The following is a 27,600-nucleotide window of genomic DNA, read 5'->3' as shown; positions in this document are numbered from 1 at the left end:
AACAAAAATAACAAGAGAACAAAATAAATTTGACAGTAGTCAGTTATTGCATGCTCTTCTTTTTGAACCATGAAACTTTAATTATGTCCCTTTAAGCACCAAACATATTACAGACACTTCGAAAAAGATTAAACGTTTTGTTTAAAAGGTAAGGTAAATATTTAGAAAGTAGTAAATCACATTTATCGTAGCCCCACTGATATTACAAAACTTTTTACCAATAAAACTTGTTATACTTTGTATAAAGGAACACATAATTAATGATCTTTGTAGTCAGTTATCTTATTAGACTGAGACATCTCGTTGCAATTTCCCTTCTAAAATGTACCTTTGTGTGAAATACCATAAAATTCTGTTAATCTGGCTATATTTACACATATGTTTAGAGGATAGCTAAAATTAGTGTACATTCCTCCCCGAGGAAGACATCATTTCACAATGTAATATTTTCAATACTTTTAAGGGAAAATCTTAAATGCCACAAGAGAGTGCTATATATTTTTTATGAGGGCTTTGCTTTTCTGTATTTCTTCTCTAAAAAAAATGACTTAATGAGGAGCTGAACCTTTCTGGATACTGCGTCTGTGACATTCTCCTCTCTTCCATTACTGCCTCGTAACATTTTAAGATTATCAGTCGCATTTACTGCTTGTCAGAGTAAATTAATACTCAGGAGAAGTGAGGGGAGAGATGGGATAGCGTCATACTCAGCAGTCAAATATATCCTTAATTACAGCTTCTGGGGTTTTGTCCCATAAATAAAAACTAATAGTAAAAAAAGCGAAGAGGGTAACGCAGTTCACTGAGATACACAAAAGATGGTTCAGTTTGTAAGAGTGCTAAAGGGATTACACAAGATAAAATATCATTATTTTAACAGCACGTACAATATTTATATTAAGATTGGATGGAAGCTTGTTTCTCTACCTACAGTAATGGTTGTTTGGCAGATGAGCATTTCCTGCAATGCCTAAAAGGTACAGCTGGTGAGAGAATGAAGGCGTTTGTTGGCTCACTCACGTAGCTTCAACCTCCATTTTTTTCTGAGAATAAAAAAGGAAGATAAATAGCTTTTAGAGCGTAGATGCCACTAGGACTCACAGGTTAAAGGGACAGTAAAAACAAAATTAAACCTTCACAATTTAGATAGAGCATGTAGTTTTAAACAACTTTCCAGTTTAATTCTCTTATTAAATTTGCTTAATTCAATTGGTATCCTTTGTTGAAAAGCAGGCTCAGAAGCAGCAAAACACTCCTGGGAGCTAGCTGAACACATTGGATAAGCCATGACAAGATGTATAAATGTGCAGCCATCGATCAGGAACTAGCTCCCAGGAATGCATTGCTGCTTCTTAGCCTACCTAGGTCTGTTTTTCAACAAACGATACCAAGAGAATGAAGCACATTTGAGAATAGAAGTCATTTGAAATGCTATTTAAAATTACGTTTTTGATCTGAATAATACAAATTTAATTTTGTCTTCTCTTTTTAAACTAGGAATATAAAACTCAACCACAACTGTGTCTATATTAATCCAGCATAATATTGTTAAATCTTTTACAGTATAGTTCTGTTATTAAAAATGCACACTTCTGTTCTATTATTTTTTTAGATCAAACCTATACATGCCCCCATATACGCCTATACATGCCCCCATGTACGCCTATACATGCCCCCATGTACGCCTATACATGCCCCCATGTACGCCTATACATGCCCCCCATATACGCCTATACATGCCCCCCATATACGCCTATACATGCCCCCATATACGCCTATACATGCCCCCATATACGCCTATACATGCCCCCCATATACGCCTATACATGCCCCCATATACGCCTATACATGCCCCCATATACGCCTATACATGCCCCCCATATACGCCTATACATGCCCCCCATATACGCCTATACATGCCCCCCATATACGCCTATACATGCCCCCATATACGCCTATACATGCTCCCCATATACGCCTATACATGCTCCCCATATACGCCTATACATGCCCCCATATACGCCTATACATGCCCCCATATACGCCTATACATGCCCCCATATACGCCTATACATGCCCCCCATATACGCCTATACATGCCCCCATATACACCTATACATGCCCCCCATATACGCCTATACATGCCCCCCATATACGCCTATACATGCCCCCCATATACGCCTATACATGCCCCCCATATACACCTATACATGCCCCCATATACGCCTATACATGCCCCCCATATACGCCTATACATGCCCCCATATACGCCTATACAACAATCAGAATCTCAGATGCCAATTTTATGTCAATTCTCATTTAGGCATTGCTTAATGAACATTACAATCCCATTACTACACTTCATCCTACAGTAACATTTTGTTTTTTTGCTTTTTTAAAACCTGCACATGCAATATGTTAATGTTAGATTACAGCAACGTAACCACATTACTAATATCATACAGTATAGAATAAAGAGAAAACCTTTTCCACCACCTAGAGATAAAAGCACCATTAAATCTTAATTACATTGTTTTGTTTAATCTTAATAAGGGGATGGTAAAAGATATAACATTCCATTACAGATCATTTATAAAGATGTCGGTTCTTTATTATATCTTTTTTTTTTTTTTTGTCTTTAGCAAATACCAGTTAGACACCCTCCCTTAATTACTATTGCTTCAGCTTTATATTATGTTGGCTAATTGGGTCCTTTTTGCTATTATGCTAGAAAATGAATTTAGGTTCCTGCTCTACCATTAATTAAAAATAAATATTAAAAGAATAAAATTAGACTATGCAAATGTTGAATAAAAGCTCACTATCTGCAGAATCTTACAACTTGTGTTATAAATGTTAATATACATAATTATAGATATAATTATATTTGTATAGTATATCTTTGAGGTGTGGATTTTCTTCATAAATGGAAAGAGTCCACAGCTGCATTCTTTACTTTTGGGAAATTCAGAACCTGGCCACCAAGAGGAGGCAAATACACCCCAGCCAAAGGCTTAACGTGAAGGTAAACTTTGATGAATGAAAGCCCATTTTTAAAAAAAAAAATACTATTAAAAACAGGGGCACTTTCATTCATCAAAGTTTAGAAGGCAGCCGTTTTGATTAAAAACGTACCTTGTTTCTTTCACAGCCAGAGCAGCTTCCCCCACCCGGAGATCCTCTCTTCACACGTCATCAATGACTAATCCAGCTTCCTCCAATCACGACATGGCCTCAGGCAATGACTACTCTGGGGGGAAAGCCGTGATTGGAGAAAGCTGGATTAATCATTGATGACGTGTGAAGAGAGGATCTCCGGGTGGGGGGAGCTGCTCTGGCTGTGCAAAGAAGAGAGGTAAGTTTTGAATCAAAACGGCTGCTTTCTAAACTTTGATGAATAAAAGTGTCCCTGTTTTTAATAGTATTTTTAAAAAATGGGCTTTCATTCATCAAAGTTTGCCTTCACTTTAAATACCTCCCCCACTTTCCTCAATCCCCCAGTCATTCTTTGCCTTTCGTCCCAGGAGGTTGGCAGAGAAGTGTCAGAAGTTTTCGATAGTCTCTTATGGAGGGTAGTACTCTTCTGCATGGGACTGGAGTTTTAAGTGAGGTCTGATTGCTTCAGACGGGGGTATCTTGTGTTCCCTGGGCGTTTGTTCTAGGACAATTCTGGGTCCCGGGTCCAGGGTTCTTGTCTTGGATCCTTCTTGGATGTCTGGAGACTTATGATCCTGTGGACTGGTTTGGGACGACACAGTTTTATTCAGGGACCCTATGTTATGACATAGGGGCTAGCTCATTGGGCTTGCAAGCAGGAAGGCCAGAGTTCACATCCACCTTCGGGTACTGGTTATAAACTTTAAGGCCTGACTTGTCCTTCTGACGGAGTGGGCTCCTCTTCATGGGGAGTTTTTTCTCAGTGGTGTCTGGATGATTTTTTCATTCGGTCTGTGTTTTGATCATACTATGGCTTCATGTCTTGTTGGCATGTACGCTGTTCTTATCTGTGCCCTTTCCTTTTGAGGGGGTAGTTTTGTCTTCCTTATGAGTTGGCGTTTCCTCTCTCTGGAGGGTCATTGTCCTGCCCTGTGTGTAGGAGGTTGGATCAGGTGGCTTATTCCTGTAAGGGGCAGCATCTGCTGCTCTGTGGGCTCTGTTCCACCTGTTGGGAATTGATCTCTCTACGTAGAGACTGTCTAGGAGAGTTGTGACAGGTCTTCCTACTGATCTATTGCACTTTTCTCTGTTCCAGGTCCTAGGGGGTTCTCCTTGGGAGTGCCTTATTTTGAAGGAGCGGATTGGGTTGGCACCCAAGCTCTGTTGGGGTGGGTGAGCCCCCCCTTTTTCTTTCTATTTCCTGGGTGCTTGTGGTTGGGGTCTTTCTGTCCTCCCTGTCTATCAGACATGTCTGTCGCTTGGGCTGGTCCGGTGTTGGAGCAGGATCTGAGATCTGTTTCTCTGCTATTTCCTCCTCAGAGCATTCAAGGTACGGTAAGCCTCTTGTGGTTTCTCCTTTCTCCACGTTCAAGATTTGTGGGAAGGACTGGTGGCTCTTAGATAGCCTGCGACGTTATCCGCTGGTTAGTGGATACTTAGCAATCTGAAGGATCCTATCTTCAGCTGCTTTCTACTTGCCCTGCAAATATTTAAGTTTCAGAGTTATTTTTAGATGACTGCAGCGTGCAGTGTTTTTGCTTCAGGTGTTGTTCGTCAGACCTATCTGAGCTTGCTGCACGAGGTTTCGTTTCTGAATATTTCGGTATTCTGAGCTACTCTTTTGCGACTTGGGGACCTTCATTTTCAGTTGCTTTCTAGAGTGTGGTTGCAATGTGTTAGGAGAAGATCCTCTCTCTGTTTAAGACTCCCGGCCTTATCCAGTGGTTTCCGTATTTCTGGGGTCTGGGCGTTGCCTCCCCTTGTTTCTATGAGAGTGGTTGGGTCTCTATTAGCCTGACCCAGTTTCTTTGTTTTTTTTGCTCTGTGTTTGTGCCCTTTTTAGTTTCTTTTTTTCTGGAGTTCCTTATGCTAGCTGGAAAGCTAGCTCAGCATACTCATGCACTGTGGCTACTCTGCACTGTAGCAAACAGAGGGTTGCAAGTTCGATCCCCGGCGAGGTCTACTCAGCCTTTTCTCCTTTTGAGGTTTATAAAATGAGCAACGCCTTGAGTCCCTTAAGGGGGATTAGCTGCGCTTTACAAGTACAATAATGTTTTCTCCGTGTATTTTCTTCTTTGTGGAAGAATACAGTAGATTGTTCCCTTTCTTTTGTAAGAGGTGTGTTTTTTTTGGAGACCGACTGCTGGGCTATGGTGTCCCTGGGAGGCTGTTAACTCAGTCGAGTCTAGTTAAAGCGGTCTCTAGCTAGGCTGTGGACTATCTGAGGGTCAGCGTCCTTGGGCTTTTCCTTTTTTTTTATCTCAAAGTTGTTCTCGGCTTTGGACGAAGCAGGACTTTGTTGGGTAGGGGTTTTCAGGCCTGGTGCCCTCAGAATGGGCCGCCTCTTGTACCCTCCTGTTTTTGCATTCAGTGTCCTCTATAGCTTGGGTATTGTTTTCCCAAAAGTAATGAATGCAGCTGTGGACTCTGTTCTTCTGGCACCTTTCACCCTGATGTTTCTTCTACTGTTCCTGGTTCCCTCGGCTGAATGACTGGGGGATGAGGGAAGTGGAGGAGGTATGTAAGCCTTTGGCTGGGGTGTCTTTGCCTCCTCCTGGTGGCCAGGTTCTGAATTTCCCAAAAGTAATGAATGCAGCTGTGGACTCCATCTGAAGAAAAGAAAATGATCAGTTAACATAATTTAAGTTTTTGTGACTTAAAGGAACATGAAACCCAAACTTTTCTTTTATGATTCAGACAGAGCAAACCATTTTAAACAACTTTCAAATTTATGTCTATTATCTTGTTTGCTTCATTCTTTTTTTATCCTTTGTTGAAAAGCTTACCTAGGTATGCTGAGGAGCAGCAATGTGCTACTGGGAGCTAGCTGATAATCACTGACTGTACATATATGCCTCTTTTCATTGGCTCACCAGATGTGTTCAGCTGGCTCTCAGTAGTGCAATGCTGCTCCTTCAACAAAGAATTCCAAGATATTTAAGAAAATGTAATAATAAAATGTAAATTGGAAAGTTGTTAAAAATTGTATGCTCATTGTATGCTCTATCTGAATCATGCAAGATTTTTTGGGGGGTTAAATGTACCTTTAAAACGTAATCAGTATTTAAAAAAAAAATGTTTTATACAGAAAAAATAAAATGTACATTTTAATAATTATAATTGAAATTGATTATAATGTATATCACATTTAAAATACCTATACCAGCATTATTTCATGCGCTTCCTTAAAGGGACACTAAACCCAAATTTTTTCTTTCATGATTCAGATTGAGCATGCAATTTTAAGCAACTTTCTAATTTACTCCAATTATCACGTTTTCTTCGCTCTCTTGCTATTTCTATTTGAAAAGCAGTAATGTAAAGCATAGGAGCCAGTCCATTTTTGGTTCAGAACCTGGGTTATGCTTGTTTATTGGTTTGCTAAATGTAGCTTAACATTCCTGTTTTTTTAAATAAAGATACCAAGAGAATAAAGAAAATTTGATAATTGGAGTAAATTAGAAAGTTGCTTAAAATTGCATTCTCTATCTGAATCACAAAAGAAAACATTTTAGTTTAGTATCCCTTTAACAACAGTGTCTCACGCTCCCTTAACTGAGGGTGCAACCGTTTAATGAATAAAAACCACAAGTGACTAAATACTCTCAGTAGGATATGTAGAAGCCAAAAAGTGCTAAAGCTTTAACCAAAAACAAATCGCTTGATCATTTTCAACACTTACTGGCTCTTCCCATAGGTTACCCTTAAGCCACTGCTCTTTAGGTGAAGTATATAGCAAGTCCCTATACGAGGGCAGTTATATACTGTGTAACTACACTGTTAGTCAGTCTACAGTAACAAAAAGAGAGTACAGTGACTTCCTAAATAGAAGCGTTATTATATGTGGAAATAAAAAAAATAAAGAAACATTTTAGAAAATCTGACATTGTTTGTGAAACACTATCCAACATTGTTTGTTTACCAATGATGTGCTAAGGTTACTTGGGTTTCTAGTCTACAGCCCACTGACGTTCAGTCTCTAGTCCTCTGTACAAGAAGGGAAATAAAATCCTGGCTAGTTTGCAGCCCTCAACAGCTGGATCCAGTCAGCCCTGAATATAAGAGAATCTTCTAACCATCTAAAATATTTATACCAATAGGTAGTGAGTTTTGACTATTTCATTTTTGTGTGAATAAAAAAATATCACACGTATCTTATGATTGTCCCCTTTCATTATTTTTTAAAGCAGTCATTCAATCAGACTTATTGCCTTTATTGGATTACATGTTAGACAGGTCTACAAAATGTGTATTGAATATAGAAAAAAGAACCATAGAGATGAGCGGCCTTGGGCAGTAGTCTGCTCTTACACTGGGTTATATACCCTAGAGTTACCCAAGATAAAGAGTGAGTCACTTTCAAGCTGAGCAGAGCTTTTCACCCACATGTCCCACTTCCCCAATGAATTTCACCATGACATTGTTAATTCTTCTGCCTTTGTGTCTTTTTCATGATGTTTTATTTGTTGCTGGTAATGCAGGGAAAGCCCCTCCCAGCAGTGACATCAACATTGCCAGTGTTGCATCCCTTGGGGAAGTGACTCTCCCGGTCGGGCTGGGCTATTCCCCACCAGGTGTGACATCAGACGGTTACTACCTTCTTTCTGCCTGGCACACTCTTAAAACCCAGGGTAAGAGGTGGCTTTATTTGGTTAAAGTCCAAGGCTCTTAGTCGAATTAACATAAATTAGTTTGCATTGTCTAGAGGCTTCAGGTTAGCACTGCCTAATCCCTCTTCTGCTCCACCAATCCTTGGCTCACGATGCAACATCTGCTTTCCTCACTCTGTGCAAGTGAAGTGTCCCCTGGCTGTGTGCGGGATTGTTTTAGACAGCATGTGCCGTGCATGGTTCTCCTCTGCAATCATTAGACGTGATAATTGTGTTTGTGTTGTAACTTGTTTGTCTCATTCATGGGCTTTTTCTTGGATGACTTTGTAGAGCAGTGTTATGTAGCAATGAATAATACAATGACTATAAATATCCTACTATAAACATTTTACCATGTAATGTTAACAAATTTGGCAAAAGCATCAGATTTAGAATGCGTTTTTTATTGAGAGAATTTAGTAATACATCAGTAATGTTTATTTTTCTTCATATAATTCAAAGCCAGAATGATGAATAAATTTAAGTTTCTGCGGGACTAGCCAAATTGTCAATGTTTGGTAACATTGCTGGATGGACATTCTCTGCCTTGCAAGGTCATAACCTCTTTATGATTCATTTTTAGCTGTTTCCATTCAGAATTAAAAAATCATAGCACAGAGTCTCTACTGTAATTTAGTCATCTTGTGCTATCTAAATTTCTAATGACCTTGATCAGAAGAAACAGCAAAGTTATTATTGTCTTTTATATATAAAGCCCCAATAGCTTATGCTGCTCTGAACAATGGAAGTGCACACAGGCTATGTTCTATATCATTAAGTTTTTTATATTGCAACACAAAGACATAAATATCCGTAGTAAACTTAAAGGGCCATTATAGTCAACAAATGACTTGCTATAATCCATTAGAACAGACGTTTTAAATCTAGCACCTCTGCACAAGGGGTTAAGCATATTGCTAAATTACGGAATGATCTTGAGCTCCAAAAAGTATTTAAACTATGTGTTGCACTTTAAACACCATTTAAAGATGTCTACTAAGCATAAAACAGTTACCTCTATAAAATATTTGCTTCTTTTGAATGTGCCAAAGGTTTACCTCCCATGATTACATTTGGTCTACAAATGCATACTCTCTTTGCAGTCTACTTCTATTTTCAAATTTACTCCCCTCTCTTGGTATCCTTTCTTCTACAAGATACGACGAGTCCACGGATTGTATCCTTACTTGTGGGATATTAACCTCCTGCTAACAGGAAGTGGCAAAGAGCACCACAGCAGAGCTGTATATATAGCTCCTCCCTTCCCTCCACCCCCAGTCATTCTCTTTGCCTGTGTTAGTAATAGGAAGAGGTAAAGTGAGGTGTTAGTTTTAGATTCTTCAATCAAGAAGTTTTTTATTTTAAATGGTACCGGTGAGTACTATTTTTCTCAGGGAGATTTGGAGATGAAGATTTCTGCCCTGAGGTTGATGATCTTAGCAGTTGTAACTAAGATCCACGTTGGTTCCCACAGAGTTCTGAAGGTAGTGCAAGAGAAATCTTCAGTGTGGAGAACGGTTTCATGCTATAAGCAGCATTGAGGTATGTTCAGTCTTTTATTTCTGTGGAGACTTGGTATATCAGAATTGGCTGACATTTTTCCCTGCAAGGGAAGGGGTAAGCAGTACACCTTTTACATAAAGGGTGTTACTGAAAATCCTGTGTTTATATTTGTATTTGACATAGTACTGGGCTGGAAACAATAATCAATAGGACACTGGAAGAGGCAGCTTGACGTTTTTTATTTGATAACATAACAAATAATCAGTATGGCTGCAGTGTTACAGTAAGGTTTTTAGGGGACCACATGGCTTACTTTGCAAACCGCTTCCCATGCGGTTATAGTACCCTCTGCTTCCTCTTCCTCCACAAAGCAGGAAGGGAATTTTGCTCAATCCAAATCCATCTGGAGACCCAACCAGATTTGGAACAAAGGTAAACAACCCAAGAAGCCTGCTGCTGATACAAAGACAGCATGAAGGGGCGGCCCCCGATCCGGGAACGGATCTAGTAGGGGGCAGACTTTCTTTCTTTGCCCAGGCTTGGGCAAGAGATGTTCAGGACCCCTGGGCATTGGAAATCGTGACCCACGGGTATCAACTGGAATTCAAGGATTTTCTCCCAAGATGGAGATTTCATCTTTCACGATTGTCTGTAGACCAGATAAAAAGAGAGGCGTTTTTTACGCTGTGTAAAAGACCTCTCTACCATGGGAGTAATTCGTCCCGTTCCAAAACTGGAACAGGGGTTTTACTCAAATCTTTTTGTGGATCCCAAAAAAGAGGGAACTTTCAGACCCATTTTAGATCTCAAGTGTCTAAACAAGTTTCTCAGAGTTCCATCGTTCAAGATGGAGACTATACGAACAATCTTACCAATGATCCAGGAGGGTCAATATATGACTTCCGTGGACTTGAAGGATGCATACCTTCATATTCCTATTCACAAGGATCATCATCAGTTCCTAAGGTTTGCCTTCCTGGACAAACATTTTCAGTTCGTGGCTCTTCCCTTTGGGTTGGCCACAGCACCCAGGATCTTCACAAAGGTTCTAGGGTCCCTTCTGGCGGTTCTCAGACCGCGGGGCATAGCAGTGGCGCCTTATCTGGACGATATTTTAATTCAGGCGTCGACTTATCATCTGACGAAATATCATACAGACACAGTGTTGTCCTTTCTGAGAACTCACGGTTGGAAGGTGAACCTAGAAAAGAGTTCACTAGTTCCACGGACATGGGTTCCCTTCTTGACTCTGTAGACATGAAGATATTTCTGACGGAGATCAGAAAATCAAAGATTCTAAATACTTGCCGAGCCCTTCAGTCCATTCCTCGGCCATGTATGGAAGTAATTGGGGTAATGGTAGCGGCAATGGACATCATTCCGTTTGCCCATTTTCATCTCAGGCCACTGCAACTGTGCATGCTCAGACAGTGGAATGGGGACTATGCAAATTTATCTCCTCAGATAAATCTGGATCAAGAGACCAGAGACTCTCTTCTTTAGTGGTTGTCACCGGATCATCTGTCCCAGGGGACGTGTTTCTGCAGACCCTCGTGGGTGATAGTGACAACGGACGCCAGCCTTCTGTGCTGGGGTGTAGTCTGGAATTCTCTGAAGGCTCAGGGTGTATGGACTCAGGTGGAGTCTCTACTTCCAATCAATATTATGGAATTGAGAGCGATATTCAATGCGCTTCAGGCTTGGCCTCAGTTGGCTGCGGCCAAATTCATCAGATTCCAGTCGGACAATATCACGACTGTAGCTTATATCAATCATCAAGGGGGAACAAGGAGTTCCTTAGCGATGATAGAAGTATCCAAGATAATTCGATGGGCGGAGGCCCACTCTTGTTATCTGTCGGCAATCTACATCCCAGGAGTAGAGAACTGGGAGGCGGATTTTTTAAGTTGACAGACTTTTCATCCGGGGGAGTGGGAACTCCACCCGGAGGTGTTTGCCTCTCTGATTCTACGATTGGGCAGACCGGAATTGGATCTGATGGCATCTCGACAGAATGCCAAGCTTCCAAGATACGGATCCAGGTCGAGGGATCCCCAGGCCGAACTGATAGATGCCTTGGTCGTTCAGCCTAGCTTATGTGTTTCCACCGTTTCCTCTCCTTCCACGCGTGATTGCTCGGATCAAACAGGAGAGAGCATCGGTAATCCTGATCGCGCCTGCGTGGTCACGCAGGACTTGGTATGCGGATCTAGTGGATATGTCTTCTCCGCCATCATGGAAACTTCCTCTGAAACAGGACCTTCTCATTCAAGGACCTTTCCAACATCCAAATCTAAATTCTCTGCAGCTGACTGCTTGGAGATTGAACGCTTGATCTTATCTAAGCGGGGATTCTCAGATTCGATCATTGATACTTTGATACAGGCACGTAAGCCTGTCACTAGAAAGATCTATCATAAGATATGGCGTAAATATCTTTTTTGGTGTGAATCCAAGGGTTACTCATGGAGTAAAGTTAGGATTCCTAGGATTCTGTCCTTTCTCCAAGAAGGATTGGAGAAAGGGTTATCAGCAAGTTCCTTAAAGGGACAGATTTCTGCCTTGTCAATTTTGCTTCACAAACATTTGGCAGATATTCAGTCTTTTTGTCAGGCTCTAACCAGAATTAAGCCTGTATTTAGACCAATTACTCCTTCCTGGAGTTTGAATTTAGTTCTTAGAGTTCTTCAAGGGGTTCCATTTGAACCTATGCATTCCATAGAAATTAAGATATTATCTTGGAAATTTTGATTTTTGGTTGCTATTTCTTCTGCTCGTAGAGTTTCTGAGCTTTCAGTGTTACAATGTGATTCGCCTTATCTTATCTTTCATTCTGATAAGGTGGTTTTGCGTACCAAACCTGGATTCCTTCCTAAGGTTGTTTCAAATAAGAATATTAATCAGGAAATTGTTGTTCCTTCATTGTGTCCTAATCCTTCTTCTAAGAAGGAGCGTCTGTTACATAACTTGGTCGTGGTCCGTGCCTTGAAGTTTTACTTGCAGGTGACTAAGGATTTCCGTCAATCATCTTCATTATTCATTGTTTATTCTGGAAAACATAGGGGTCAGAAAGCTAACGCTACCTCTCTTTCTTTTTGGCTGAGGAGTATCATCCGCCTGGCATATGAGACTGCTGGACAGCAGCCTCCTGAAAGAATTACGGCTCATTCTACTAGGGCTGTGGCTTCCACATGGGCCTTTAAAAACGATGCTTCTGTTGAACAGATTTGCAAGGCTGCGACTTGGTCGCCTCTTCATTTTTTTTCAAAATTTTACAAATTTGATACTTTTGCTTCTTCTGAAGCTGTTTTTGTGAGAGAGGTTCTTCAAGCAGTGCTGCCTTCCGTTTTAGGTCTCTGTCTTGTCCCTCCCGTTTCATCCGTGTACTGTAGCTTTGGTATTGTATCCCACAAGTAAGGATGAAATCTGTGGACTCGTCGTATCTTGTAGAAGAAAAGGAAATTTATGCTTACCTGATAAATTGATTTCTTCTACGATACGACGAGTCCACGGCCCTCCCTGTCATTTTTTTGACAGATTATATTTTATTTTTTTTAACTTCAGTCACCTCTACACCTTTAGCTTTTCCTTTCTCTTCCTAAACCTTTGGTCGAATGACTGGGAGGGGAGGGAAGGGAGGAGCTATATATACAGCTCTGCTGTGGTGCTCTTTGCCACTTCCTGTTAGCAGGAGGTTAATATCCCACAAGTAAGGATGAAATCCGTGGACTCGTCGTATCGTAGAAGAAATCAATTTATCAGGTAAGCATAAATTTCCTTTTTTTTTAAAACTCATTTACACAAGAGCATACTTTTGTAGGCTCCGGAGAGTGAATGTGTAAAGTTTGAAAGTGTGTTCATAACAGCGTTTGTAAGAATATTATACTTATGTTGCTTAAGACTCGTGCACACTTCTAAGCCTATCACAGCATATTTTTTTTTGGAAAGGAGTTAAGTTATGACAAAATATAATTACTCCATTTAATAGAAGTCAATCAAAATATTTCTAAAGATTTTTAAAAAGTCCATACACTGTCACCAAAGGTCAATTTTGAAGTGCATGTTCCTTTAAAGAATTATTTTAGCCACTGTATAGTCTATGCAAGTTTGCAGCCAGTCCAGAACTGAATATCTAAAACAGTGCTCCTTTAGTAAAAGCAAATCATGTTAAATCAAAGTAAACAAAAGAAGAAACAGATTATGTTAAAAAAACAGCAAACAACCTACATATTTTTGTGTAAAATGAGCACTTGGAATGCCTCATTGTAGTCTAATTTCTGCCTCTTTTGAGCATGAGCAAAACAGGTGCATTGTCTCTCCAGCATTATCCGAATAGTAAACCAGATCAATTTACTCTAGAAGATTTATGACGTCAGACTAGATATGCCCTCCTTGTAGGGCTGTGACAGGAAGTAATGGACACTTACTAAAGAATAACAATGGCCGCACTTTGTGGAAAAATAATTGCACTTCCTTTGTAAACATGTACACCTTGCAGTGGTTTTATATTTTTAGTTAAGTGATGGCAAATGCAGACTTTTTGATAATGAAGTGCAATTATTTTTTCACAAAGTGCAGCCATTGGCCTCTAGTTATTAAGGTCTGGCGGACCTGATCCGACACACTGGATCAGGTCCGCCAGACCTTGCTGAATACGGCGAGCAATACGCTCGCCATATTCAGCATTGCACCAGCAGCTCACAAGAGCTGTCACAAGAGCTGCTGGTGCAACGCCGCCCCCCTGCAGACTCGAGGCCAATAGGCCGCCAGCAGGGGGGTGTCAGTCAACCAAATCGTACTCGATCGGGTTGATTTCCGGCGATGACTGTCCGCCTGCTCAGAGCAGGCGGACAGGTTATGGAGCAGCGGTCAAACAATAATTCCTTCGTTCTTTAGGAAGGAATTATTGTTTCCTTACTCTTTTCTCCCTGGATTTTGTATCATAGTTTGTTTTTGACTGCAAGCACTTGTGATTGTGCCATTAATGGAATAGTCTAGTCAAAGTTAAACTTTCATGATTCAGATAGAGCAGGTAATTTTAAGCAACTTTCTAATTTACTCCTATTATCAATTTTTATTGTTCTCTTGGTATCTTAATTTGAAAAAGCAAGACTATAAGCATAAGAGCCAGCCCATTTTGGTTCAGAACCTGGGTAGCACTTTCTGATTGGTGTGTAAATGTAACCACTAATCAGCAAGCGTTACCCAGGTGCCGAACCAAAAATGGGCCGGCTCCTAAGATTACATTCAAATAAAGATAGCAAGAGAACATAGAAAAATTGATAATAGGAGTAAATTAGAAAGTTGCTTAAAGGGACAGTCAAGTCTCAAAAAAAACTTTCATGATTTAAATAGGGCATTTAATTTTAAACAACTTTCCGATTTACTTTTATCAACAATTTTGCTTTGTTCTCTTGGTATTCTTAATTGAAAGCTAAACCTTGGAGGTTCCTAAGCTAATTTCTTAGACCTTGAAGGCCGCCTCTAATCTAAATGCATTTTGACAGTTTTTCACCACTAGAGGGTGTTAGTGTGTTTCATATAGATAACATTGAGCTCATGCATGTGAATGCACTTAGGAGTGAGCACCGATTGGCTAAAATGCAAGTCTGTCAAAAGAACTGAAATAAGGGGGCAGTTTGCAGAGGCTTAGATACAAGGTAATTACAGAGGTAAAACTTGTATTATTATAACTGTGTTGGTTATGCAAAACTGGGGAATGGGTAAATTAAGGGATTATCTATCTTTTAAAACAACAAACATTCTGGTGTTGACTGTTCCTTTAAAATTGCCTGTTGTCTCTGAATCATGAAAGTTTAATTTTGACTAGACTATTCCTTTAATAAAGCCTGGGTGCACTCCAAACTTGTATTTTTTCATTTTGTAAAGTAACGGACACTGCACAAATCAAGTTTTAAAAAAAAAACTAAACTAAAAGGTAAAATCCTTTTAAAATGATGAATAATTCATATTGTGATGATTTATATTAAGTATAACCCACCGCTTAGTGCGTTTATTATTACAACAATGAAATAGACTGTTTAATATCCCTTTAATTAATGGGAGCACATTTCAAGGACAGATGAAAGCACCAAGAGGACAATGCCTTTGGTGCTTACAAACAGTTCACTGCAGACATATACATGACTTAAATAGTAAACCTATACATGACATATACATGACTTAAATAGTAAACCTATACATGACATATACATGAATTAAATAGTAAACCTATATATGACTTATACATGACTTCAATAGTAAACCTATATATATACATGACTTCAATAGTAAACCTATACATGACATATACATGACTTAAATAGTAAACCTATACATGACTTCAATAGTAAACCTATACATGACTTCAATAGTAAACCTATACATGACTTCAATAGTAAACCTATACATGACATATACATGACTTCAATAGTAAACCTATACATGACTTCAATAGTAAACCTATACATGACTTAAATAGTAAACCTATACATGACATATACATGACTTAAATAGTAAAACTATACATGACATATACATGACTTAAATAGTAAAACTATACATGACTTAAATAGTAAAACTTTACATGACATATACATGATTTAAATAGTAAACCTATACATGACATACACATGACTTAAATAGTAAACCTATACATGACATATTACATGATTTAAATAGTAAACCTATACATGACATATACATTACTTAAATAGTAAACCTATACATGACATATACATTACTTAAATAGTAAACCTATACATGACATATACTGTACATGACTTAAATAGTAAACCTATGCATGACATATACATGACTTCAATAGTAAACCTATACATGACATATACATGACTTAAATAGTAAACCTATACATGACATATACATGACTTAAATAGTAAACCTATGCATGACATATACATGACTTCAATAGTAAACCTATGCATGACATATACATGACTTAAATAGTAAACCTATACATGACATATACATGAATTAAATAGTAAACCTATACATGACATATACATGACTTAAAGGGACAGTAAACCATAAAAAAGTTATATAATTCTGCACATAGTGCAGAATTATATAACATTATAATAGCGCAAACATTGTAAAACCAAATTTCCCCTTTGAATTTAAAAAATAACTGCTGTTTTACAGACCCGCTCTCTGTGATCTTCTGAGCGGGTCTGTTTTTTTCAAACAGCGCATCGGGCCAGCTGTATAGTCACAGCCCGGCCCAACCGCGCCATAGCACTAAGTGCAGCTCGCTCCTGCTCTGTCAGACAGCAGGAGCGAGCTGCACTTAGTGCTATGGCGCGGTCGGGCCGGGCTGTGACTATACAGCTGGTCCGATGCGCTGTTTGAAAAAAACAGACCCGCTCAGAAGATCGCTATAGCGCGGTCGGGCCGGGCTGTGACTATACAGCTGGTCCGATGCGCTGTTTGAAAAAAACAGACCCGCTCAGAAGATCACAGAGAGCGGGTCTTTAAAACAGCAGTTATTTTTTTAAATTCAAAGGGGAAATTTGGTTTTACAATGTTTGCGCTATTATAATGTTATATAATTCTGCACTATGTGCAGAATTATATAACATTTTTTTTATGGTTTACTGGCACTTTAAATAGTAAACCTATACATGACTTAAAGGGACAGTCTAGGCCAAAATAAACTTTCATGATTCAGATAGAGCATGTAATTTTAAACAATTTTCCAATTTACTTTTATCACCAATTTTGCTTTGTTCTCTTGGTATTCTTAGTTGAAAGCTTAACCTAGGAGGTTCATATGCTAATTTCTTAGACCTTGAAGCCCACCTCTTTCAGATTTCATTTTAACAGTTTTTCACCACTAGAGGGTGTTAGTTCACGTATTTCATATAGATAACACTGTGCTCGTGCACGAGAAGTTATCTGGGAGCAGGCACTGATTGGCTAGACTGCAAGTCTGTCAAAAGAACTGAAAAAAGGGGAAGTTTGCAGAGGCTTAGATACAAGATAATCACAGAGGTTAAAAGTATATTATTATAAATGTGTTAGTTATGCAAAACTGGGAAATGGGTAATAAAGGGATTATCTTTTAAAACAATAAAAATTCTGGTGTAGACTGTCCCTTTAAATAGTAAACCTATACATGACATATACATTACTTAAATAATAAACCTATACATGACATATACTGTACATGACTTAAATAGTAAACCTATACATGACATATACATGACTTAAATAGTAAACCTATAAATGACATGTTCATGACTTAAATAGTAAACCTATACATGACATATACATGACTTAAATAGTAAACCTATACATGACATATACATGACTTAAATAGTAAACCTATACGTAACATGACTTAAATCGTAAACCTATACATAACATGACATATACATGACTTAAATAGTAAACCTATACATGACATATACTGTATATGACTTAAATAGTAAACTTATACATGACATATACATGACTTAAATAGTAAACCTATACATGACATATACATGACTTCAATAGTAAACCTATACATGACATATACATGACTTAGATAGTAAACCTAAAAAGTTAATGAGGGCCACGCTCAAAAAATTAATGTTCAAAGTTTTATTCAGTTTCCCTCAAACACATTGGATAAATGACCACAGAAGCATTAAATAAGTTCATTTTTTGATGATTTTTGTTTGCTGATTTTAATTTAAATCCAAAGTACATCTCCCCTTGCATTAAATGTTTTTCTCCTTTTAGTTTATTCTATTTTGCTTGTTTCTCCTCCTGCATTTTAAGTATTATGTTGTGGCCTTTTCCTGTAGAAAAGTACGAAAGGTCATTCTTTTTAAGTCAAAAACGGCAGGGAAAAAGTAGGGAGGACAAAAATACAGAAATATTTTGCTTTAACCTTGAAAGTTATAAACAAGTAACCAAACTTCAGCAATATATTATCATTATAAAAGCTGCCTCACATCTGTTTTCCAAAGCTGTAGACTCTGCTCAATTTGATTCTCAAAGCGTTGAACAAGCTTTGTAGTAAATTATTTGACACTAAAATGACAAAATAATATATTTGAGGCTAAATAGTTACTTTGATCTTACCGGGCTAAAAAACCTTTCCAGCTATTTTCAAATGGCATTAAAGTTATCTATTAATGTATACTAGCAGGTCTAGAAATGCGCGACATACACTGCACCAGTTCACGGGGAAAAACGCACAACAACAAGTATATTTTAATTGCACTTGAGGTTCAAAGAGGAGCATGTATACATTATTTTCCATTTATTGTTATAACTATTGGTCCCTATTCCTTTTGTTTGCAGGTCTCTCAATTCTTATTCAGTGAGTTAAAAGAACTAATTTAAGCTTGGATATCAGGAAAATGCAATTTCCTTCTACACTTTCCAAAGAGGAAATTGTTCAAAGCACAGAGAAGGTTTCAGAAGCTTTTATATAGAGTGGCGTGCAAAGATTAGACAAAACCCACAAGTGTTCACAGTAGTGCCCGTGTGTAATTATAATAGCCTTATATTAGTCTGTGTGATTGCTGTACCTGCTGTCCTGACTTTGAAGCGACAGCTCATTACCGTGCCACAGCTGCGTGCACTCTAGTCTGATTGGCTTATGCCTTTCATTGCATTACCGTGTTCAGCTACTAAATGAATCTTTGCCAGTTTAAATTAAGCTATCTCGGGGGGGGGGGGGGGGGGGGCACTAAGGCATGGCACGTTCAAGGCAGAATTTTGGGATAAAGGGCCGGTACATTTACTTAAACCACTTCTGATGACTTAGCAAGCTGAATGGCATTGCACCTTTTTTATTGGGCTTCTTGATGTCGGAAGCAACGGTAGGGCCTTTTAGTAAAATATCTCTCTAGCTCTTTGTATTACCAAACAGATGAGAAAATAGGAAAGTCAAATATCAACTGTGTCTATTCTAAAACAAGTCTACAAATAGCATCAAAGCTTCACTACATGGTACTTCAGTGACTAAATCTATTACAATAAATTAACATACTAATCTCACTGTAAAAAAAGACTGAAAATGTCATTGTTTTTTTTTTGTTGTAAAGCATTTGTTCTGTTACTTTTTTGTTTTATGATTGAAGATATGATTGAGGACGTCACTGTTGACCAATAGAGCAGTGGTACATTTGCTTTTTAGCTAAATAAACAAATGTAACCTTTTCCATGCCAAAATATTGTTAACCTTTTTTATATAGGGCTCTTTTATATGTATGAAGGCAATGTTTAGAATTGAATGTCTCTTGAACCTGCAGACACACATACTCAATATTACAACACAAAAGTCCAGCTAGGTTTAAAGGGACATTCTATTGCATACTTAACATGCTGTCATTCTTGCATTACTGACTATCCACAGAAGGGCTAAAAATAAAGGCAAGTTCCTACTTGGACTGGCTATGTTCTGCAGCTCCCACTATGGTTTTACCTATGTGTTTAACCTTTTTGCAGGGGTTTAACACTTAATGGTTGGTCACAGTATCTCTAGCTTTTAAGTTATCTGTTTCATTACTAGCTATGTAGCTGTAAGCATTCTCATCTGAAGCCTTGAGCCAAACATTTCTTTCATTAACGCTGCAATATATAACATTCCCAAAAGCGTTCCTGTGGTTATTGTGTCCAAATTCCTGACTGTATCGATGCACCCTTTTCTCTTAGTTGCTGTCTTTTGTCATTGTTCATTGTGTCGGATGCCTACCCTGCTGAGTCTCACGAGAATAACTGCAATATTTTGTTGAGCACAACATTTATGGTTTTTTTTTAGTGTGTTCCAAATTCCGAAGTCAACATTTATATACCTCAATAAACAACCTTTTGTTTTTGCCAAGAAAAGTGGAACAAGAGTTTGAGCCTTTAGAGAAACGATTATAAATTACTGCTTATTCCTTAAAAATGTTCTTAAATTTTACATTAAATACCACATCTCACTGAATTCTGTAGGGCTTCTATTCAAAACTGTATATTATTAATATTACTTAATGACTGCTGATCATGTTAATCTGAAGTTGAGATATATATTACTAAATGTTTTTTGTTTTTTTTTAAATGGAACTTAGGGAAAGTGAAAACTAATATGCTCAGTTGTAATGAAAAGCAATTTTTTATGAATTAATCAGGATCATGTGATTCTCCCCCCCCCCCCCCCAATTATATTTAAATCTCAGATACCATTATTTTGGATAAAAAGACTGCTAAATTAAACGAGAAAAATTGTGGAAATGAGTCCTTTAACATTTTTCTCTGACTATGAACATTTCAAACAATAGTTGCAAAAAGATGCATAAAAACCCACAAATGCATTAATTAAAAGGGATATCAAAGTGATTAATGGAGTTTAATATACCAATACAACCAGTCAGAGGCTGTGTAAATTCTTGCCTGCTTTAAATATAAGAAAGAAAATCCTAGAAAATAAACTTCTTAAATTAACTTTTGTATAAGCATCAAATCATATATATGTATGTGTGTATATATATATATATATATATATATATATATGTGTGTGTGTGTGTGTGTGTGTGTGTATATATATATATATATATATATATATATATATATATATATATATATATATATATATAGATAGAACATATGTGAGTGAAGCGGCACACCCCGGTGCAATGCTATCTACCATATCACAGAGTTCTCATAGAGATCCACGCTCCGTTACAGCGTTAATTAGACCCCCAAAGCAGGCACAAACAACAATGAATTTGTTCAACTCCTTTATATGTGATAACACCAATAGAGAAACAAGGGCCTTGTCTACCTTCCCATAGACAATTGAGTGTTCTCATTTGTCAGGTTTAAAAACTGATGCACAATTTTGCAGCAGTACTTATCAGATAATTTGCAAAACTATGTAGGTATTGGTAATAGACGTGCATTTGTTTTGTTCTGAGCGGTTTCACAAAACGAATATCTGAACAAACTTAAAGGATTACTTTCTGTTATAATTTTTAAGCTAAACAACTAACATATTAAAGTTAATAAACATTAATTAAAACCTACTGACCTATATTTTCTCTAAAACGAAGTTTCATAACGTTCTAAAAGTTATATCTTTTAATCGCCAATGATGTCACGTTATCCTGCCCACTATTTTCAGCACTGCATGTTCAAAATACTTAAACCAATAACTTTGTGTTTAAAGCGCCATTTTGAAACCTAGGTATTGTAAACGGATTGGTACAGAGCAAAGGATACCCACGGAGTGGGTTTGGAAAACAATTAAATTTGCAGACAAGATTTCTGATATACGGTAGAGATATGTTAATGAAATGCTATTGATAAAAAGCGTATTTGGGGTAGTTAATTAGTAACAGGCATAGAAAATATTTACTTACAGTGGCCCTTTAATATAAAGAAAGCAAATATATACTAACAAAATTTGTTAGTATACATTTTTTTTCCTTTAATAGGGCAGTATACACCAATTTTCATTTAACTCTGTGTAATTGACAATACTATAAAGAATAATATGCAGAGATACTGATATAAAAATCCAGTGTAAAACCTTTTAGAAACTTACTTAGAAGCTCCCAATTTAACACTGTTAAGATAAGCCTGAGACACCCACTGAAAGGGGCTGAGTGCAGGACCTCCCCCCTTCCCTGTATATGAAAAGACCCATTATATAAACAGAAACAATATCTGAAGTCTGTATACATCTAAAACTTTGGGGCTTGGTTAGGAGCCTGAAAATCAAATGGATCATCTACAAAAAATGTATGCGAAGAAAAATCTAGTGTATAATGTAAAAAAATACTTACCTACGGTGTGCTGGGGAGCCGCGCTTATCCTTCTTCACTGTGAAGAAGGGTCAGTAATAGCACAGCTCTCCAGTACTCTATAGGTAAGTATAAAACTACAGGTGCTTGGCTAAATTGAAATGTCTTGCAAGTACAAGGTGTTTAGTGTTTATTTAATTGTGAGTAAAGCGCGACTGAAGCATGCGGCAACCGCTGTTGGTAATAGTATTCAGTGGGTTGAATGTGATTGCTTCCCTCTAGTAATACTTATGCTAGTCTCTGTATTTAAAAAGCTGTGTGTGATGTGATAAAGAATTCCCTACTGACTGCAATAAGAACTCTAAAGCATAATTCTATATCTGCTTTAGTTTTCCCAAAATCAGTATTTAAATAAATAAAAGAATCATAAAGGAATGTTTTTTTTTAAACTTGTGGCAAGTATTTAATATTAAAAAAAAATTGTAGACAGAGCTATCATTTTAGCAAGTTTCCATGGTTTAATGTTTTTTTTCTTCAGTTAGTTACTGTTTGAGAAAATATCTAAGAAACTTAACTTAAATGTCTCAGGGTGGTGAAGAATTCAGACACCTCTTGTTATTGACAGTACTCATTATTACACATTTCAGCTTTTATAACCTTTTTATTACTAATTATGATTTAGTATGGCTGTGTGTAATATATTTTGTTTCTGTTCCCTATAGGTGTCCGACAAGAGGTTGGTGCTAAAGAACCTACTAAAAGTGTCCACTTCACTTTCCTTATTGGCTGCGTCTTTGTTGCCTTTGTTATTGGAGCTATTTTTTCTGGTCTGTTTGTGTCTTGCTACTGCAACCACATGTTTCAAAAAAATAAGCACATCAACAAAGATCCAGAATCTAATCTTCAGCGCCCACTATCTCTAAGAAGTCTAGCAAAGATGAATGGACTTCTGGACAGTCAATCCAAGGAAGGCATTATGGAAGCTACATCTCCAAAGCTTTACACCACATTATTACACGGTGAGAAGGAACAATCAGCAGAGACATCCAAAGCTGGAGGAAAGGAACATCCAGAACTTTCAGGGTTGCCAACACCTGAATCGACACCAGAACTACCAATGAAAAACCTAAAAGCATTTAAGAATCAGTGGGAAAGAAATCAAAACTGTAACAATGCCAAAGAAATCCAAGGGAAGAGCCCTGTATTCCATTTCCCAGTATCAAACTCTCAAATCTTTCAATTTCCTAGTACTGTGGTCCTTCCCAGCAGTATTCATGGATATGAACAGCCTCTCTCAAATTATGGAGATGAAAAGAAGATTCCAAATTCTGAAAGGGCACTTATTCGGCATTCACAGTGCTATCTTCCTAAAGGGGTTGAGGTGAATACTCTTGAAGAGCTTCTTAAACATCTTCCAGAAAATAGTGGATCACCTAGGAAAAGCATGATAGCTATTGGCCCACAAGCTATCAGTCCTCATTCACCTATGTCATTCATCAATAGAGTTCAGCCCAATATTCCTGATACTGAAAGTGCACCATATTACAGTTCTTCTACACTTCCAAGAGACAGTTTGCCAAGAAGACTGGATATCCCACCTGATGTTTCTCCTCAGTCTTGTTTGGAAAAGCAGTCTAGACACCCATCTCAGAGACATTCATTGTCCTCCGGACACAAACTTATGAACATAGGCCCAGGTGGATCAATGATTTCAAGGCAGCACAGCTTAGGTCAAGGGGGTAGACAACACCCACCTCCACTCCTGACAAGAATGCATTCAACAGGTACTCCAGTACCTATGGAAAACCACAATGTTTTTCTTTCACGGCAACACAGCTACACAGATCAAACTCCCATGCCGAGAAGTATGGTGAAAAAGACCTTGTCCTTGAGGCCAGAAATGCCATCCAATCCTGTATTTCTGCCATCTTCTCCTGTGAAGGATGGAAACCAATTCAAGTACTAAATTCTTGAACTGACCATTTTAAAAACAAACAGACACCAAGACAGTAGAGGATGCAGATGAAACAGATCTTGTGTCCTTAGTCTTGATGTTCTGAGATACTCTCATATGGGCCAGATTACTTTACATGCTCATTTTGTCCTATCAACTCCAGCAATATGGTTGTGGAGAGTCTGTTGAAGAGTGTTGTGCAAAGTAATGCCATGTGCCACTGCTATTAAAACCCCATCATGATGATCTAAAATGACTACTTGAGTGGTGCAGTCAGTGAATGACTGCTGCGATAAACATTATTCTACCTAACTACTTTTGCAACCCTCTTCATGTAGATGTGGCCTGCATGTATTGACAACCAACGTTAAGCAGTCATCTACAATTCTGAGAGGTTTGAAGAAAGTTGCCCCTTTTGGACATTTGAGGGGTATGTTTCTTTCTTAAATAATGGTTGATACCTATGGATTATGAACTATCTGTATCCTGAGCCGAAAATGCCAGCTAATAAGGCACGTGAAAAACAACAACCCACTAGATTTCATTGCTATTGTTGGATGACATGAACGGATACCTCAAGAGGAAGAGATATGTAAATTAATTTATATATACGTACATGTATATATAGATATATATATGTATATTTCATAATGTACCTCCATATAAAAGGAGATTAAAATACCCTACTGTGTAGGGGCAAGATTTCACTTCTATTAATAAAGCTGACATTGTATAGATTTAGGACAAAATAAAGCTGGTGCCTGAACTGAAATATATTGTGACCCATCCATTTCAAACACAGAAAACAAGAAGATAGCTGTCAAAAATAAGAAGGTCTTAAGAATCTTCATAAAATCAGTATAATGTTTTTAAATATTCATGTAAATGGAGAACAATGAAGATAACACATATACAAAAACTTTCAGGGTATAAGCACTGTGTGCTTACGGTGAGCTGAGCTTGAATCCTGCCATTTTGTTTTTATTTTTTTTTATTTGCAACCATGGAATGTTCGGACTGAGTTGGCCAAGAGACAGATTTCATACAGAGGAGCAGGTTGTGTTCTTAATGGCCACACCTTTGTTTAAATCCAGTTAGCCCAATGTATAGTCTGTGTACATGTGTGCCTTATTCCAGGCTAGTCTTATGATGAACAGTGAAATTGTAGTCTGCATTTATAATGGTTTTAATTTTTGCAAAAGGTTTGTTCTCTGCATAAAGGAGTAATAGGGGCCTAAATTACAACTTGACTTACCTGTGGGGCTTGTTCATAATTTTAGGTGATGTGTGAAATACATTTCAAAATGACCCAGTATTTGGTATAATGTATTGTCAGCTACAGATCTTCCATGTTGTACAGTTAATACTCAAGGTGGTTCCTGCTAAAATGTTTAAGGTTGGTGGAGATCAGATTCCATGAATTGTGCACATTTTAAAATCTTTAGGAACATTGTATAAAGATAAGTGTACATAAAGCCCAACTCTATCAAATGGAAAAATATCAACCAATTCCTTGTAAGTAGCAAGTTCTAACAGGGAGAGAATTGTTTAATTCTATATGTTTATTTTATTTCAAATGTTGAGAGTTATGTCATACTCCTTTACTGCTATTAAATAAAACTAGAATTGCAGAGAAAATATGAAAGTATAGCTTCCATACCATTGCAAGTGAATGGGAACTTCAAAATATAAACTTGTTTAATGGTAAGATGTGAGATCTAGATTCACTAATCTATTAAAGTAATTAAACAAGCAGCCATTCTATGCCCACGTTTGCCTTGTATCTGAACATTTAAAGGGTTGTGTGAACTGACAGCGATTTAAATATGTTGAAATATTGTTCAATGAGAAAGGTCAAGGTGTAAAGCTGTTTAAACTGGCTCAGAAACTAACAGAGCAAACAATTTATACCTAAGGATTCATTGCTTAAAAGCAAGTATGGACAATCCTCTGTGTCTGCTGGTGAGTGGAGAGTACGAAGGAGCCATTAAAAGTAATTTTATTGAGGAGAAGATTATCCATTAAAAAAGAAGCTGTGAAGTTTTTAAAATACTTTTTTTTTAAAATACCCCTTTAAGGGATATTGAAAACTGCCTACAAGGCTGTGGCTTTGTACAAGGCTATTGCAGATATGTGTTGTGATTCTTAGCAAGTGGGTTGGAAGTTAATAAATGGAACACAATATGCTATTTTAAATCATAGTAGTCCGTCACTGGTGAATTATGCACATGGTCAGGTTAACACTCTACTTTTGTTCTCAAACATTCACTGTTCTGTAATCCCCCAACTGCCTTCTACATATAGCAAGAGTGGACTCATTGGTTGTGTTTTTGGCAGGTATCTTTGAAGTGTGAGGGCAGCCTGCAGTCTCTTTAGTATTATTGCCATTGTCCAAACTTTTTAAAGACCTTGAATGTAAAATTTGTAAAAAAAAACAACAACAAAATAATAAAAAAAAATAATAAAGAAATAAAAAATACATAAAACAATATAAACATTTGTTTTTAGTCTTCTTTGTCAACTATACTATACCAAAGTACAACAGTCAAGTATTCTAGGCATCAATTCAACAGCTAACATTATAGAACTCTATAAGTGCCTTATTTATCATTGTATAATACCACTGTTATTCCTGTGCCAACTAATAAACAATTCTTACATATCCTCACCAACTCCCCTTTATCAGTGTAGGCTTACAAATTTGCATACCTGTATTAATTAGCCATTAAAATGTTGCCTTAATTAAAATGTTCATTAGATAATCTGCTTTAAAGGGATAGCAAGGTATTGAAGTGTACATGGGTGCATTGCAATTTTAAATATAAACATTTTTGCAATATACTTCCATTAGCAAAAGTTAGCACTGTTTTCTAGCGGCATACATAAATATGCTGTGAGGACTTGTGCACTAGTATTCAATCTCAGTGAGCTAGCAATGGTGTGTGTTGCATCAGTGAAGACTTAAAGGGCCATAATACCCAAATGTTTAAACACTTGAAAGTGATGCAGCATAGCTGTAAAAAGCTGACTAGAAAATATCTCCTGAACAACTCTATGTAAAAAAGAAAGATATTTTACCTCAAAAGTTCCTCAGTAGCCACCTCCCATTGTAAAGGATTTCTAAGCAGCATTTTAGTGTGTCTGTCCTGGGACAGCTGAAAGGATCGTGAACTCTCATATTATTTCACCAATCAGGTAAAGGAAGCTTACTATGAAATCTCATGAGAGTTAAGTCAAATCTCATGAGATCACAGTAAGAGTTCATGACCCCAGCACTGCTGATGCTGATTGGCTGCTGTTCATTTCTTCATTTTTTTTTTTTTTTTTTACCTGCAGCTGGGAGCAGGTGAAGTATAACTTTTTACACAGAACTTACTCTGCTGAGCTGAGGAGATTGTGAGGTAAAATATCTTCCTTTTTTACATAGAGATGCTCAGGTGATCTTTTCCTGTCAGCTTTTTACAGTTATACTGCATCAGTTTCAAGTGATTTAGCATATGAGTATTATGTCCCTTTAATGGACCACTAAATACAGCAGAATTGCATCATTAACACGTGCATAATAAAAAGACAAGGCAACAACACCTACTCTGAA

At 37.6% G+C, this 27,600-nt stretch overlaps 1 protein-coding gene across 7 annotated transcripts in view; it reads left to right on the top strand.

Annotated features, from left to right (window-relative positions):
• SEMA6C (semaphorin 6C) overlaps positions 1-26,500 on the top strand; it is a 319,680-nt gene extending 293,180 nt beyond the window's left edge. For 6 of the 7 annotated variants that reach the window (XM_053704899.1, XM_053704904.1, XM_053704911.1 and 3 more), the window contains 2 exons: positions 7,638-7,787; positions 22,774-26,500. In XM_053704899.1, the coding sequence (XP_053560874.1) occupies positions 7,638-7,787; positions 22,774-24,017 (1,394 nt within the window). In that variant the 3' untranslated portion in view covers positions 24,018-26,500. The remainder of the gene's footprint in view (positions 1-7,637; positions 7,788-22,773) is intronic. The other variant, XM_053704930.1, reaches the window with a different exon arrangement.
• Positions 26,501-27,600: the final 1,100 nt, after the last annotated feature.

This window comes from Bombina bombina, chromosome 1 (genome assembly GCF_027579735.1).
Source record: "Bombina bombina isolate aBomBom1 chromosome 1, aBomBom1.pri, whole genome shotgun sequence".
NCBI lineage: Eukaryota > Metazoa > Chordata > Amphibia > Anura > Bombinatoridae > Bombina > Bombina bombina.
The sequence above is the reverse complement of the archived record's forward strand: the minus strand, read 5'-3'. Positions and strand labels throughout refer to the sequence as shown.